The sequence below is a fragment of the Calidris pugnax genome, unplaced genomic scaffold (genome assembly GCF_001431845.1).
Source record: "Calidris pugnax isolate Ruff unplaced genomic scaffold, ASM143184v1 scaffold24, whole genome shotgun sequence".
Classification (NCBI taxonomy): domain Eukaryota; kingdom Metazoa; phylum Chordata; class Aves; order Charadriiformes; family Scolopacidae; genus Calidris; species Calidris pugnax.
The window spans coordinates 38,368,940-38,386,641 of record NW_015090922.1 but is presented as its reverse complement, the minus strand read 5'-3'; the positions used below and the strand labels follow the sequence as shown (position 1 = coordinate 38,386,641).

Sequence of the window (17,702 nt, the reverse complement as noted above, 5' to 3'; positions counted from 1 at the left end):
ACCTCCCTGTTTGTGTATACAAAAATGCCGCTGTCTGACTTTAAGTTTCTCTTTAAGCATTGAAATTGGTGAGTTTTGTAATTTTACACAAGTCACTTTTGTGCTCTGTTTACCTGAGAGTCAGATAGTTTCACAGCCAGGTAAAGGGACCGAGGTAGGCCAAAAAAAATTTTTAATTGAATTTCTATTAACTATAAAATATATTTATAATAAATTTATATTTTGCAAAACGGGTTTGTGATCCTCTTCTAAAACATGCTACCTCAGCACAAAATGCAGTGGAGGAAATGATTTCTGTGCAGTGATTCGAGGCTAAAAATGCCTAGTGGATTAAAAATGTAAACATATGGCATTTCAGGTCTTTTTTCTGCACTCTTGCACGAAAAAACACAAGCTCAATAAAGTTCAGAATTTGCTTTGAGTGAAAACTTCCGAAGACCTTTGTTCTAACTGCTTAGCTCAGTTTAGCACAGTGTCACCAGTGTATGTATATAAACACATTTATTTATATGTAGACATATATATACACCTATAGCAGCAGGCAATGGCAACTTTCACCTAACTAGGAACTTTGTGTAGGCTGTTTTAAAGCTGAATGGAAGAAAATGGGGACAATCCAACTATAAGATCCAATATAGATCTATCCTTAGAAAATAAATAATGCAGGAACCTTACCATGGGGGAAAAAATATCTACAAGAAGTCTGATATATGTACGTCTTCCTAACTTAACTTTGGTTACTGATAAACCAGCCATAATCATAGCCCTCCTTATTCAATGTGTTGTACTATGGTCAACTGTAGATACACATAAAATTAAATGAATTTAGCGAAATCATTAGAGGCACCTCCAATCTGCCTCTTTAACAGTTTAATTTTACTCCTTTGTACCTAGAAACAGGGCTTAGAAATCTTTCCATTGACTGGATTTAGCAATTTATTTTTATTTCTATAGATATTTCAGTTATTTAGAAAGAAAAGAATATACTGGATAAAGAAAAATAGGGTATTTTCCACTAATGTGAGATTATTAACCATTGAGTAGTGAGGAGGTGGAAATACAGAGATTAAATTATTTGACCCAGGTCACCAAAGGAATGGGGCCGAACACTAGGGCCAGAATTCATACCTTTCTGATGTCTCCTTCTCTTGGCAACCAGTATTTCGTTGAAGGCAAGACTCTTTATATAGTTGGTCTGATCTGAAATGAGTAATTTTGCTTTGCTGAAAATTTAATTGCTTTATCAAAATCATTCCGGATTCATGAGAGTATTACTTGAAATGACACTACACCTTGGTCAGTTGGTTCTCTCTCTAGGGCACAGGGAAGGTATGGCCAGGACATTGTTTTTCCCCAGTAAGTACTCAAGCCAGGCAGAGGCTCAGGCTGTCCTCCTTACCCTGTCCAGCTGAAAAAAACTCTCTCTCAATACATTGTATTAAAAAAATGGACTAGGCAGAGCTATTTCTCTCAACAGGTTACACTAAGATCTCCCACACTGTCACGTATAGAAGACATCCATCACTAACAATTCCAGTATCAAGGCGAGAAGTAGGATGTTGATTCTTATGCAATGACAGTTTCCCATTAGTGTGAATTCTTTTAATTACATGCTGGTATAACCAAACCCTCTTCTGAAACTGACTCACTCTGACTCAGTTAATTTACCTGTTGCAACTTCCAAATGAACTTCAAATACTCACTGACCTTACCGGGAAGCTTTAAATTCTAGTTTGGTAAGGTAAAATTCTCTTGCCATTGTGCAAAAAGTCCTACTGACTTCTGAGGACTGCGTGTGTGAGTAAGGTAATGCTTGGAAAATTATGAGTAAATCCTAATTTTTTTGTAGTGACAGTAGGAGTGACGGACTCTGAAATGTTGTTAGTAAGAAAAGGTCAGGGGGTGACTATTCCCTAAAGATCCTATGTGGATTGTCAATAGAGGCAAACTGAGTTTTCTATCCATATGCTGGCTTTTGTTCACAATACTTTCAATTTGTCAATTTTCATGGCTTTCAACTGCGAGTATTAAATAAATAAAACTATAAGCCTTTCACTAATGATGTGCTGAAATACAGTGAAACCTTCTCAGACAACACTTTGCCAAACAGGATAAACAACTCTTCCATTCAAAGATACAAGTTGCAATACGCTGATCCCTCTAAAAAATTCGAATCAGCAAGAAAAATAACTTTTCGTGGCCCTGAAGAGAAAACACACTTTTTAAACTTGGTACATGACCTTTGGCTAAACACTTGTTTGTTCACCCCTCCGGAGCTGAGTAACAGCAGTTACCTCTCTTTGAGAAAGGGGCTTAGGACTCAGAGCTGCATCCCCTCAGGCAGAGAGCTCTGCAGCTGTGCGGAGCTGCTGCTGCCTGTGCAAATCTGTGCTGCGCCAGGGGACCTGCTGTAGCAAATCTGGGAAGGGGCAGACTGAGATGCTGTGGTCAGTAAAGTCATATTTTGCCATATTAAGCCAAAGAATAAAGTCACAACCTGGGCCCAACTCACTAAACTCTAAGCCGCTCACTGCGTTTTGTTGTGTTCTCTCTGTACCCGCAGGTTTTTGTGCCAGATCAACCATTGTCTGTGCCCCTGATGCCACCTTAAAATTTGAATGCAAGCCTTGTAGGACACGTCAGCTACTTTGTCAGAAGTGTGATGGTCTACCTGCCACGCAGGACTCAGATCCACGCTGGTGACCTGGGAGCACACAGATTTGATATTGAAAACTGTGGCCTAAGAGGCAGGGTCAACCAGACTGTGTTTAGATAAAATGGTAAATCCAGAGTTAAACCAGACTAGAGTCAACACAGCTGCTGAAATGACCCTAAGCTTTTCCAAGGACTCAAATAAGCTTTTTTTTTTTTTTAAAAGGATAAGTTTTTCCCAGCAGACTTTCTGTTATAAAGCATCACCTCTTCTGCTGACCAGCTGCCAGGATAGAAACTGAAGGTGACAAACGTGGTGTAGCTTCCTCTGCCAGCTTGACAGGGGTGCGGCTGTGGGTTTATGACTGTTTTGTGAGTCTTTGCTGCGGGGTGATAGGAGAGTGCACGGTGCTTCATCCATGACTGAGGAACCATGATCCTGGTCCACACCGAGCTGTGTGTTGCCAGATCGTCCATGCAAACTAACCTGATGGGCCTTTGAAAACCTGGTCTGCAAGGGGAAATGAAAAGAAAGAAAACAAAGAAAGAAGTGAGGAATCAGCAAACAATTGGTCTGGATCTTCTTCTCAAAGCAAAGGGCTTTTATTGCTGAAAAATTAGAACAGATGAAAAAGTGTGCACTTCTGGAAAGCTGGTTGTCTGGTGCTTGCCGCAGCAATGAACCCTGCACAAGGCTGCAAGCAGGGAAAGGGAACCCACATCTTTCCCAATACTGGCACAAAACTCATAAACTAACCAACAGAGCATCTGAAGACAAGCAAAGGGACAGGGTTATTTTTTGGTTTGGCATTACTGTAAATCAGACAGAGTCAGGTTGGGGTTTTTTTTTTTCATTTCTTTTGACAATGAGTATTTTTTGAACAAAAGGACCTTATTCTACAAACAGAACTTCTAATTGCATCATGCCAATTGACTACCAGTTAATCTCATCTCAAATAAAGACAAGATTGAGATGGATGATGCAATCATGAGAAAAATCAGCTCAAAAGAACAGTTGCAATCTGGGCTTGGAAAGAGTCACACAGGTAAGCGACTCAGCTACGAATCCCTTTGAGAAGCTGGAGACCTGCTGCCTTCCTCAGTCAGCCACATTTAATTTGTCCAGAGCAGGTTGTAAAGCAGTTGGTGTTGGGGGACGTAATGTAATAAGAGAACAGAGAGTCACTGCAATATCGTTTTGCTTAAAAAAAAAAAAAAAAAAGATTTGGTCATTTGGCAAATTTAAAAAAATGCTATCAATGAGTAATGGATTTATCAGATTGGCAATCTGCTAGCAAGTGACCAGATCCACACGCCTTACTCACAAAATATGTTGCTCATCTTATTCAAACCAGACACAAGGACTAGGCCAAGCCATGTGACAGAGAAGGATGACAGCAGATGAACTGCTCCAAACACCAACAGGGAGAGACATTTGCTTTCCTGCCTGCATCCTTGGGAAGCATCTGTGTAGTTAAGACAGAAGCACTGTCGCATTAACCCTTGTGAAGCCATTAGCAGGGCACAGAGCAAGGCCCATCTGTTTACTCAGGCCTCTGCGAGGGGGGAGAGCTGCTGTTTTGTTGCCCTTTAAGTGTGAATGACAACACGATTCAATGGGGAATTGAGAAACTTTTGGTTGTTGCACCAATATTAAAGCTGCGGTGAGCTGCATTTTAATCTTTCTGATAGGCAGAGAAGTTAATTGACAGGCTTAATTTCTCATAAAATAAAAAGCAAATAAATAAAGTCATTATAATGAATTTACCTTATAATCAAGAACAAAAATACACCTTCATCCACCGTGTAAGAAAGAAAAAGAATCAACAAATTACTAGTTTTTACATATACATGCAAAAAGACCTTTTTTTTTTTTTTAAACTACTAATTCCACAAACGAGGAGTGGTGAAGTATTTCTTCTTGTCCATGTGCAGCAGTGTGTACAGGTTTATGCTGCGGTGGGAAAGCTGGGCGCTGTGCAGCCACACACAGAACAGACAGCTCCTGTCCCATTTCCAGCGCGTGACAGATGGACAGAGATGGGAGCCGATGGAAACAGTGGGATACTGGTAACGCTGAAATCCCAGCTGCTGACCCGCAATATCTCTGATATTGCCAAGTTAAAATTTCACAGTCTTATGATCACAGCAGAGTTCACTCTGCTCTTCCTTACTGAGGAAGAGGAGCAGCGAGACCTTTGTGCGTGTTACAAAAGGGCTTCAGGAGACGCTGAAATCCCAGCTGCTGACCCGCAATATCTCTGATATTGCCAAGTTAAAATTTCACAGTCTTATGGTCACAGCAGAGTTCACTCTGCTCTTCCTTGCTGAGGAAGAGGAGCAGCGAGACCTTCGTGCGTGTTACAAAAGGGCTTCGGGCTGGAATTTGCTGCTGAACCAGATCCCCTAAGTGATCTTGCTGCTAATGGTTTGAAAAGTGGCTGTAGGCTGAGTTACGTGTTCGGTAGGAAGGAACGGTGGAGGTCAGTATGGTGGGCACATAGTGTTGGAGGTCAGAACTTAAACCTAGGAGTGGAGACTGACACCCTGGGGGTGTTACGTGGGTGTCAGGAGGTGGCCAGGACACAAGTGACAGATTTCCTCTGAGGAAAGCGAGCCTGAGGTACAGCTGATGGCTTAATGAAGTTCCCAAGGGAGAGCAGTGAAACAGAAGTAATCTATTGTGGTGAAACATCCTCCACACCCAAGGACGCTTTTAAGTGCAGGATTCAGAAACAAAACTCCCAAGTGCCACCAATACTGGGACCAAGCGTGGTTGAAGGCAGGCTGCAGTCCAGTTGTCTTCAATATACTCATCACTGACCTGGACGAGGGGATGGAATGTACCCTCAGCAAGTTTGCTGATGATACAAAACTGGGAGGGGTCATTCACATAGAGGGCTGTGCTGCCATGTAGAGAGACCTGGACAGGCTGGAGAGCTGGGCAGAGAGGAACTGGATGAAATTCAATAAAGGCAAGTGTAGGGGAGTGCACCTGGGGAGAAATAACCCCATGCAGCAGTACAGGTTGGGGACTGATGTGCTAGAGAGCACCTCTGAGTCCTAGGAGTCCTGGTGGACAATAGGATGACCATGAGCCAGCAATGTGCCCTTGTGGCCAAAAAGGCCAATGGCATCCCGGGGTACATCAAGAAGAGTGTGATCAGCAGGTCTAGAGAGGTTATCCTGCCCCTCTACTCCGCCCTGGTGAGGCCCCATCTGGAGTACTTTGTCCAGTTCTGGACTCCCCGGTTCAAGAAGGACAGGGAACTGCTGGAGAGGGTACAGCAGAGGGCTACAAAGATGATCAGGGGCCTGGAGCATCTCTCCTACGAGGAGAGGCTGAGGGACTTGGGTCTTTTTAGTCTGGAGGAAGCTGAGGGGAGATCTAATCAATGCTTATAAATACTTAAAGGATGGGTGTCAAGAAGATGGGGCCAGTCTTTTTTCATTTTTGCCCATGGATAGGACATGAGGATATGGGCACAAACTTGAATATAAGACGTTCCACCTAACCATGAGGAGGAACTTCTTCACTTTGAGAGTGGCAGAGCCCTGGAACGGGATTCCCAGAGAGGTGGTGGAGTCTCCTTCTCTGGGAATATCCAAAACCCACTTGGACATGTTCCTGTGCAACCTGCTCTGGGTGGACCTGCTTTGGCGGAGGGGGCTTGGACCAGATGATCTCCAGAGGTCCCTTCCAACCCCATGAGATTCTGTGATTCAGTCACTGCTAAAAGTGCCACAGGGGCTGTGACGCCACCGAAGCTGGGTGACGAGCCTGGCTTTGCGTCACCACAAAAGGGTCCCAAGAGCGGTGGCTTTGGGGCACGACAACACCTGAGGTGCCATCCCCCTCGCTCCAGAGCCTCGAAAGCTGGACGCGGCCTATGGACGGGAAGGGCACTAAAACGTGAGGAAAAGAGGTTATTCGACGATTTGGGGACTTTCTTCCTTCCCAGGCGAGGAGTCTGATGGGCGAGAAGCGTTTCATCCCCCTTTCCCGGGAGGAGCCGTGAGGGATCCCGGGAAGTTTCTCCTCGGGCCGTTAACGGCTGCGCCCGGGCCCCGGCCTCGACGGCACCTTGGGGGTGGAGCGGCAGCGGGGGCAGAGCCTAGGCCTCGGCCGGCGGGAGGAGCCAGGCCGAGGAAGGGGGCCGGCCCCCGGGAGCGGCGCTGCCGGGATGGGAGTGTGAGGAGAAAAGAGTGGGGGAACCGGGAGTCTGGCGGTGGCGGGAGAAGAAGAAGAAGGGGGGACGACGGAGTCGGCGCCCCTCTCCCCGCCATGGAGCCGGTGACCAAGTGGAGCCCGAAGCAAGTGGTGGACTGGACGAAGGGTAAGAAGGCGGCCCGGTTGGCCGGGGGGGGGGGGCGGCCGCATGGCCGGTGTAGGGGCGAGCGGGATGGGCGCCTTTGCCTCTGGTGCGCCCCGGGACTCCCCCGGTGTGCGGCTTCGGGCTCCTTCCCGGCTGCTGCCTCCCCTTCCCTGTTAGTGCACTTGTGCGTGCTTCGTGTTGTGGGTGTTAAGGTTGATTTTTTGTTTTTTTGTTTTTTTTTACTTGAGGTGAAGGGGTACGTGTCCCGGCAGAGGGGTCCCCCCTCCCCAGGGCTGGGATCCCCTTCTCCTGTGGTCGTTGCCAGCCAGTCTGCTGGCATGGGAGATAGTAACTCTTCAGGCAGGTATAAGAAGTTAACTTCCAGCTTTTCCAGCAAAAGCCGCTCGCTGGTCAAAAAAAACCAAACAACCCCCAAACCTTCAGTTTCGTGAGTTAAGCAAAAACTTTGTAAACCAGCTTAAGTAAGCAAGAACCCTTAATCCTGCTTAACGGTGAGGGGATTAAAAGGCTGGGCTCCCCCTCGGGGGGTTGAATAGCGGCCCCTCCGCCTGTCCGTCCGTCCGTCCATCCCACTCCGCACCTCTGGAGCGTGTGGGCGCTTGTTTCTCTCCCCCCCTTCCCTCCATCAAAACTTTCTACTCCGTTTCGAGGCTTTTTCACGCTATTGACACACCTGAGGGGAGGCTCGGCGGGACTGGTGTGCGGAGGGGGGGGGCGTTTGGGGAGCCTGCCCCTGCCCCCAGCTGTGGGGGGCTCTGCCGTGGGAGGGAGAAGTTGGGGGGGGACGCCGCGGACCTCTGCAGGGTTGGGATGTCTTCGGTTTTGGGGTGGTTTTTTTTTTTTTTCCCGAAGGCTGATCGAACCTGAGTTTTGTCAACTCCGGTTGGACGCTGTGAGTGCTTTCTGAGTGCCGGCTGGGATATTGCTGTCGCTGTTCCCACCCTACAGGAAATAAATGAAAAGGGAAATAGTTATGAATTAGGTGAGGGATTTATGAAATGCACTTCTGTTTTCTCGTTAGGACCACGTTTTAGCGTGATCACCTTTTGTTACAGCAAGTGTTTTCACAGGCTTTTGCTGGAGTTGAAGTTGATGTGAAGTTGGGAACGCTTTCAGAGGTGAAAGTTTCCCTGGATTAGAAGCGGCATTTACTTATAGCAGCCATTACTCCTCTGTCTCAGGACCATAATGGTGATTAGACTGCGTGCCTGTGGTCAGCACTTGGCAGGGGCTGGGTTGGAGACTTGAGGCAGATTTGGAGAGCAGGCTCATGTTTTCATACAGTGCGGGATGGATATTCCCAGCCTTCCTGAGCATGAGCATGTGCATGGAGAGGACAGACCAGTGCCAGGGAGGGACCGTCCAGGCTGCCTTTCTCAGAAGAGGATTCCATACAAACGTGCTATGAAGTTATGCTTTAACGTATAAATAACCTCCACGGAAAGATTTTTTTTTTTTTTTTATGATTGGTATTGGTTTAAACAGGAGTGCATTGTTCCGATGAAATAAGCCTTTTGCTTTGGCATGTGGAATATTTATATAATGCTTTTCCCTCATTGTGTTTTTTCTCTTGGGCGCTGAAAGCTTGTTACCTTGCCAGATTAAAGAGAACCTGCTAATCATTTTAAAAGGCTTTATTATACTTAAGCATGCTTGCCTTGCTTTCTTGCATAATTTATTTTACTTGCAAGTTCCTTGAACAGGTAACTCTTTAGCTGGACCCTCAATTAGTGTTATGCAGAATAATTTGAGGGCTGCCTCTAGTTGGGAGGTGGATCTTCTGACTAATGCAAACACGTGTCCTTTGAAATGCAAAGGAATAAATTAAAGACTACTGGTGACTTTTGTTTCTGTTGTTGTTTTTCAGTTTCTAGGTAGGCTTTCGACCTCTTTGGTGCACAGCGTCATTTTATGTCAGTCCCTCCACGACAAGACTGTAATAAAGAAATGAGATGTGGAAAACTTTTCTTTATGGTTACGCTTTCATCTCTGCAAATTAAAATTGACACTTTAATAGCTACCTAACAGCCTTATTAGCACAGTGTTTCATAGTTTATTTTTAATCTGAGGTGGTTATTTACTCAGTAGTTCATAACCACTGGATTTTATGTTTGACCAAAGACCAATATTCTGTATTTTACCTTTAGAATATTAGATTTAATTCTCAAGGTTAGTTTTATAAAACAAATAATTGGAGGGGAGCTTATGCCATTTGTTTTCTTACATGTGCCACCTAGGAAAGGTGATACCGTGATCTTCACTGAACTGGTGGAGCTCTGGGAGAAAATATTTGGTTGGTAGTATCTGCTGCCTGTAGTTAGTGCTGTGGTGCCATGGAGAAGTAGTGTAGAAGAATGACATAAATAACTGTGATGGGAGATGCCAGCTCCCAGTGAGGAGATCGGTTTTGCAGATAATGATGCATGCTTATCATACAATGCTAAAAACATCTTGAAAAAATGTAGCAAATAGCAGAAATAAGTGGTCTGATTTACTCCATTTTAATATTTGATGTAAAACTGAGAGTTTTTCCAGGAACTTTTTTTTCCCTTCCAACTCCTTTACAGTCAAACACCTATAAATTGATTTTTTTTTTTTTTTTGCCCCCCCCCCAAAGCAAAAGAAGCATGGAAACTTGCCCCATTCCATGAAACAGACCCAAAAAGTTAGCTGTACGACCACTGTTGGACAGTTAGCTTATTTGCTCTTGGGGAACTTACCTTGTTTGTTTGTTTGGGGTTGTCTGTCTGTTTGTTTGTTTTTTAAGGTGGCTTTTGAACTAAGTTTTTTAAACAAGGTGACTCTTATCCTGAAAAGTTTTATTCTGTGATTTTTGAGCTGTTCATCCCTAGGTAAATACTGTAAGTAGCATTTATCTAGAATTTAAAATAGAACCTATCAAGAATTAGTAAGCTGAACATGAATATTTTTAGATTTTTGTGGGCAGGTTTTAAATAAAAAGTGCTCTGTTCATTGTTACCAACAACAGCTGATACAAAACACGGTTGGTTGTCTTCTCTTGGTAATTCAGACTAGAACGCTGCTATTTTTTGTGAACAAGGGTGTTTTTTCTGGCAGAGAGTGCTGTACTGACAGTAGCAGGCTGTGTAGGTCCTAAGAGTGGGTCTAGTTAAACCAAAGCTGCTGAGGAATAGTTGCACTTTTACTTGCTAACAATTTTCTCTGTAGGTGAAGATTTCACAAGCTTTGACCAAGGATGTGATAATTTTAGCTACAGCATCCGTGTTTGAAAACTGTATTTGGTATTTTTATAAGCACCTTCTTGATTTCTGTCTGCAAGTGATGGTATAGTTACAGGTTTCTCTTACAGCGTGACACTAATTCAGGTAATATTTAGGGGCCGTATTCAGCCATGAAAAGGTGGTACTTTGGCTAGGATGCCGTGTGGATTTGACTTGTGGTGGGGTTGACACGGAGTTTATGCTCTTCAAATGAGGTAGCCTGCACTGTTTTCCTGACTACACTGAGATGTGTGTGTGTGTGGGTTTTATTTATTTATTTATTTATTTTGAGTTGATCTTTGTTGGGATATAAACTAACCTCTAGATGGTGTTGCAGCTGACCTGTGGTCTTTCTCCTGTGCAGGCTGAGATGCTTATGGGCTCAAAGTCCTCACTTGTCTCACAGCACTTCCTCGTGTGCCCAGGAGACTGAATTCCCCCAGAGCTCCTCAAGAGGGATTCCTGAAGTTGCTCAGATTATTGTGAGACATTTGTATGGCCATGGAAGTTGTAGCACATCTGCAATACGCTGCTGGTATTTATTTGACTGTTGGATTGCAGTTTTCTGGGCTATCCTGGGTCCACATCCAGCAAGAATCTGTTTAATTCCATAGGGCTGTGCATGTGAAGAAACATCCAGTACAAAAATGACTTAATTTTACTGGAGTAGCAACAATTTGAAGGAAACAGACTGATCTGATGATGTAGAGAAACTTTCTCTGGTCTTGGAAGCCCCTGGGTACTGAGAACCCCTTAGCTAAGGTCATTCCTCAAACAATGCAAGGGGGAGAAAAGCTGCGGATGGGATAGAGCCTCCTGTGTGAGAAATGTCACCGTCTTACTAGAGAACATCACTGTGCCTCCTCTTTGTGTGCTGTAGCCTGATCCGTCTCTTCCCCCTGCCCCCAGGCCTCACATACTTATGTCAGTTGTGACTTCAAGCCAAATTTTACACGGTAAAGACAGTTTGACGTGCTTGTGGTTAGAAGCCTCTGTTGTTGTGAGGCTCCGTTACAATCTGGTCTTTGTGGCTGTAGCTGTAGACTCAGCTGGCTGGGGATCACGCGTCTCTATTGCACTCCAGGTTTAGTTACTCCTTTCCTCAGTAGTTCATGGATATCACTTATTCTTGGGCCTGTTATGTCATGAAATACTCTGATTTCCATTCCTGGTAAAGTTTTTGGGCAACTGTATTTATTTATAGGTATGCCTGGGAGGAGAGGGAAAAATATGCTCATTTATTAATAGTTAGCAATTAATTGTGAGGGCCTGGTGTTCTTTTTTTAGAGCTATCTTGCTTATCGAGGGAGATTTCAACAAGGTCAGTTGTGTTAACAGTGTGTGGTGGGAGCTGCAAACCATAGCTGCGTTTTAGAAACAATTCTAGGTAATGCATAGCACTAGAGTTATTTTTTGGCCTTCCTTTTCTCTGTAGGTACTCTCAAGTGAATGCTGTTGTGTTCAGATTATTTAGGAAAATTTAACACTAAGAAACTCCTGCTATTTTTTTAAGACAGAGCATTTTACTTCCAGTGAAGAAGAGTAGAGGGATGCCCATAACAAGGGCTGCAGAAGAATCTCTTTACTCTGTTTATTTGATTATTTAAAAAATATTTTCACAGACTATTTGTTAAATGATCAGAAAGTAACATTGAATAACCACTGTTTGCATACCTTGGCTAAAATTCTGAATATAACTGGCCTATAATGTTTTACTAGCAAAAGGTGCATATGCTAAATACATCTATTTATATTTATTTGTGGGTTGAATTGAAGTAAAGAGTTGCACAACGAGTTTGTACTACTGCAGTCTTAAAATTATTCATTCGTTGTTGCTAAGATCAGTGAATGTGTACGAAAAAAATAAACCAAAGTCGGCCTCTGTGTTCGTGTGTTTAGATCATGCTTTCATGGTTTTTGCTGTGTTGCACTTCCTTGAGCTGCTTGTGGGTTGAGTGATTTTTTTTTTTTTTTTTTTTTTTTTTTCCCCCCTGATCTTTTGATGTTCACAGTCAGCTCTGTTTATTTGCCGTTAAGTTGCTGTTCAAACTGCTTTAACCAAACATCAGAAACTCTAGAAGCTGAATGCTGTCAGCATAATGTCTGGGAAAACAACATCTTAAATGCTAAAATCACAACTGACATTAGTGGAAAGTTGATTGTAACTTTTGTAGAGGAATGTAATGAAACTCTGACAATGAATTTTAGGTATACATGGTATATTTGGGTAGTACCTGAACGTAGGTTAGTAGTGTTAAGAGTGAAGATGCTTGCTTAGAATTAACCAGCTAGAGATGCAAGATGGTACACTTACTAAGACAAACTTCTGACTGCTCAATAGAAGGTGCAGAGATTGGCCAAAGGGTTGATTGCTTTTTTTTCTTCCATCTTTAAAGCTTTTCCATGAGTGACAGGAAGTAATTTGTATCTGTTGTTGGAGACTTCTGTAGGAAGAGCCTAATTTTTGATGAAATGTATGAGTGTCAGATTTTCATTACTCTGTTATGTGCTCATTCCTTGCACTTCTGCCTGGGACCCCATGTTTTCAGCATGTAAATCCTTTTGGCCAAGGATCATGCCTCTCTCTGTACGCTGTCTAGCACGCTGCAAGAGCTAAGGGAAGACAAAGTACAGGGCGCTGGATAAAATGCATGTTGAAATTTGTCATGATGATTTATTTTCTTAAGTAAAAGATCCTGACAAAAGGCTGTTATCCAACACATGCTACTAGATGAATTGCAGTTATGAGTGATGCATGCATACAGCCTGTCAGCAAGTATTCAAAAAATATGTGGGTTTCTTTGGGTAGTGTTTGTTCTTGCTGTTTTGATTTCTTAAATCTAAACTTCTGGCTTGCCTGGTTTAAGTCATGGTCTAGCAGACGAGCTCCTTCCAGGCACATCAAACAGATGATGACTGGTGACATTTAGGGATTGCAGAAGGGGCAGCAAGACTGCTCAGTTTTCAGCTTGCTACATCATCTTAGGAGAAGATTTTCACTTATAGGGAAGCTTCACACAGATTTGTTAATGAGTAATTCCAAATGCTGTGAATCAAATGGAAAAGCTGATTACCATTGTGTTTTTTCTGTAAAGTGAAGGTGTTGGTCTTAAAAGATGATAAAAAATGTTTTTATAAATACTTTCTCAACAAAAGGGGAGGGCTAAGGAGAATCTCTATCCTTTATTGGGTGCAGCGGGGAAACAGTGGCAAAGGATAAGGGAAAAGCTGAGGTGTTTAATACCTTCTCTGCCTCAGTCTTTAAAAGTAAGACCAGTTGTTCTCGGGATATCCAGCCCCCTGAGGCAGAAGACAGGGGCAGGGAGCAGAATGAAGCCACCATAATCCAAGAGGAAATGGTTAGTAACCCGCTGCACCACTTAGATGCACTACGGGGTCAGATGGGATCCATCCAAGGGTACTGAGGGAGCTGGTGGGAGTGCTCACCAAGCCACTTTCCATCATTTACCAGCAGTCCTGGCTAACTGGGGAGGTCCCAGTTGACTGGAGGTTAGCAAATGTGATGCCTGCCTACAAGAAGGGCTGGAAGGAGGATCCAGGGAACTACACACCTGTCAGTCTGACCTCAGTTCCAGGGAATTATGGAGCAGATCATCCTGAGTGCCATCGTGCAGCACGTACGGGACAACCAGGTGATCAGGCCCAGTCATCATGGGTTTCTGAAAGGCAGGTCCTGCTTGACTAACCTGATCTCCTTCTATGACAAGGTGACCCGCTTAGTGGGTGAGGGAAAGGCTGTGGAAGTCGTCTATCTGGACTTTAGCAAAACCTTTGTTTCCCACAGCATTCTCCTGGAGAAACTGGCTGTTCATGGCTTGGACAGGTGTATTCTTTGCTGGGTAAAAAAAAACCAAAAACTGGCTGGATGGCCAGGCCCAAAGAGTTGTAGTGAATGTAGTTAAATCCAGTTGGTAGCCAGTCACGAGTGGTGTTCCCCAGGGCTCAGTATTGGGGTTGGTTCTGTTTAACATCTTTATCAATGATGTAGACAAGGGGATCACTGCACCCTCAGTAAGCTTGCAGATGACACCAAGTAGTGGGGGAGCGTTGATCTGCTTGAGGGTAGGAAGGCTGTACAGAGGGATCTGGACAGGCTGGATCGAAGGGCTGAGACCAGTTGTATGAAGTTCAACAAGGCCAAATGCCGGGTCTTGCACTTGGGTCACAACAACCCCACGCAGCGCTACAGGCTTGGGGAAGAATGGCTGGAGAGCTGCCTGGTGGAAAAAGACCTGGGGGTGTTGGTTGAAGCTGACTGAATATAAGCTGGCAATGGGCCCAGATAGCCAAGGCAGCCGATAGTATCCTGGCCTGTATCAGGAATAGTGTGGCCAGCAGGACTAGGGAAGTGATTGTCCCCCTGTACTTGGCACTGGTGAGGCTGTATCTTAAATACTATGTGGGGCTCTTCACTACAAGAAAGACATTGAGATGCTGGAGCGGGTCCAGAGAAGGGCATTGAAGCTGGTGAGGGGTCTGGAGAGTGAGTCTTATGAGGAGCAGCTGAGGGAACTGGTAGTGTTCAGCCTGGAGAAAAGGAGGCTGAGGGGAGACCTTACTGCTCTCTACAACTACCTGAAAGGAGGCTGTAGTGAGGTGGGGGTTGGTCTCTTCCCCCAGGTAATAAGCTATAAGACCAGAGGAAATGGCCTCAATTTGTACTAGGGAGTTTTAGACTGAATATTAGGAAAAAAAATTTCACCAAATGGGTTGCCAGGCATTGGAAAAGGCTGCCCAGGATAGTGGTTGAGTCACCATCCCTGTAGATATTTAAAAGATGGGTAGATGTGGTGCTTAGGGATATGGTTTAGTGAGGGATTTGGCAGCATTAGGTTTATGGTTGGACTTGATGATCTTAAAGGTCTTGTCCAATGTAAATGATTCTGTGATTCTTTGCAGCAACCTCTCACATATTTACAGTAGTTCTTCAGGACTTAGCTTCTCGTGGTCACAGGATTTGTCACAGATTTTAGCATGTTTGTCCACAGAGTGAGATAGGAATTTGAAATAAAAATGCTGTTTGACTGTGGATCCCCATCTGATGTTAGACAGGGTATACAGTCCTTTTGTCAGTTCAGCTCTCATTACCAGAGTGAGATGACTTTGGAGTCTGAGGCTATCATTCATATCCCTGGGCCACGCTTCCTTTGCACGAGGAAATTGCCTGCAGGTTTCCATATGCCTTCCCCCATCCTTTTCAGAGTACAAGCAATAACATTTCACAGCTTGAAGGATCTACAGGAGGTACTCTGAATTAGCCTGATCTGCTTCACTAGCTTTAAACATTTATTACCTATTAGAATAGATATTTATGATATTATGAAATGTAGCTAATTTTCATCAAACATCACACATGCTGGACGAAACCAAGCATCTGTGTTTGATTTGGTGAAATCAAATCACTGAGCTGTGTAACTTTGGTCTACAAACATGCATTCAGTATCTAGCCAAATTATGTTATCATATGGCATCTGTGATGAGTACATGTTTCTTATATGTGCTGTTACCCTTTTATATAAGGACAGTTCTTTGTCACTGTGATGACAAAATCTCTACCTTTTTTTGAACTGTTTCTTACACTAGTAGTTAGGTGTAGGTAAGCAAAGCATCTGGTGTGCTGTTGCAATCAAAGCTCTGTGGCATAAATGTGATCTTATCTTGCTCCTTGATCAAAGGAAAGAACTTCATTTAAAACTTAATCAGTGCTCATCAAGGGCTAAGGCTTCTGCTAAAGCAAGTGTTGGTACACGCTTCTAGGCTAATGATCCTGACGTCTCTGTCTTGTATGTGCAAAATGAATGTTGCTTAGGTTGCCATCCTTTTATCATTGATATCTGTTTTTATCTTAAGAGTCTTGCATTACTGGGATTAAGTTTGCTGGATGAATGCTTTATGAATGCAATATGCCCATTTTGTCATTAAATATAAGATATCTTGTCTGATGCTGATGCTTCTCTAGCCAAGCAGACGGGAAGGGCTCAAGGTATTGCCTCCTTTGGATATATTATGAGTCTAGTGGATTAGTGAGGTAGATTGGTTAAGGGCTTCTGTTGGGCCTTCTAGCTTTTGTTAGCTTGTAAAAGACTCTTATCTAACAAGAGAGGGTAATCTAATAATCTAATAATTCTGTCAAGATGCTACTACTGTTGCCTGTTCCAAAGATGCTTTGTTCTGAGCTCCAGGTCTTGGTAGTACTTTTTCCTCATCCTGAACTAACATTGTGAAAGAGCTGTGTCCTTGCTGTGATGGCCAAAAGGCAATCCTTTGGTGACAGGTGGACTTATAAATAGGAGAATGAAAATCTACCAGTCTGTTTCATTGGGACAGCAATATCATAACTTCAGTGCCTTGAAAATCTGATTTTGAATTGGCTGCTATCCCACTGCTGCAGGAGGCAGAAGGCTGTACCTGAGCAGGTATCTCAGCACTGTTCTGCTGAGAAGACTTGTGCTTGGCTGTGGGGGTGGGGAGGGAGAAGGGAATGATAAAGGATAAAGAGTTTATTTTTTCCCCTCTTGTGTAGGACTTCCCCTGAGAAAGGAGGGCTATAAGAACAAGTTCAGACATGCCTGAAGAATGTGGACTGAAAAACATGTGCAGGGACCAGGGGATGGAGCTGTGCCTGGAGAGTATTGTAGAGGAAAAGTGGGAACATAGTGAAATGCCAATACCTACTCAGACATGTGGTGGTGGGAACATAGTGAAATGCCAATACCTACTCGGACAAGTGGTGGTTTGTTTTTTTTTTTTTTTTTGCTTTTCTTTCCCCTCCCTGGATAGTTCTAGTGGTGATGTGTATTCACTGCTTCACTCCATCCTTTGCAAGGTTCAGGATTCTTGGTGTTTGTATTCTGTTAGCTTCACCAAACAGAATTTTAAAAGGATTATGGCAAAACATAAAACTTAGTAATTGTTGGCATTCCTAACGCAAGCTGTAATGGAAACTTTGGAAGAAAGAGGATGCAAAAGATAAATATGCTATAAATTCTCTGTGCTTGTATTCGCAAGCTGTAATGGAAACTTTGGAAGAAAGAGGATGCAAAAGATAAATATGTTATAAATTCTCTGTGCTTGTATTTTCTCTTCTTAAAAATTTGTCATATTCCACGTAGTATTTGGACTTAGGTTGTACTCACCAGAGGGTGTAATATTATACCTCTTGTGAAATATAATCCCTGTGTAAACAGAGCATCATAGTTTTTTCCTTGTATTTGAAAACAATCCTTCATCTTTTCTCTAACTGTACTTACTTCACACTATTTCAGGCAATAGCACTAGATAAATAAATCCACATGTGACTGAAATAAGAACTTGGAAATCAAACCTGCCAATAACATTTTTATTTCTTGCTGGTTTTGATTGTATCTCACAATAAAATGTGTTAGACATCACTGCATTTAAAAAAAAAAGTAAGAGACGGTTTGCCCTCAGTTATGATTAGGATTTAATG

The 17,702-nt window shown here is 43.5% G+C and overlaps 1 protein-coding gene across 1 annotated transcript in view; it reads left to right on the top strand.

Moving 5' to 3' along the window:
* Positions 1-6,810: 6,810 nt before the first annotated feature.
* Positions 6,811-17,702, top strand: part of CNKSR3 (CNKSR family member 3) — a 70,125-nt gene continuing 59,233 nt past the window's right edge. Inside the window, exon 1 of the mRNA XM_014950853.1 lies at positions 6,811-6,989. Within this exon, the coding sequence (XP_014806339.1) occupies positions 6,938-6,989 (52 nt within the window). The 5' untranslated portion in view covers positions 6,811-6,937. The remainder of the gene's footprint in view (positions 6,990-17,702) is intronic.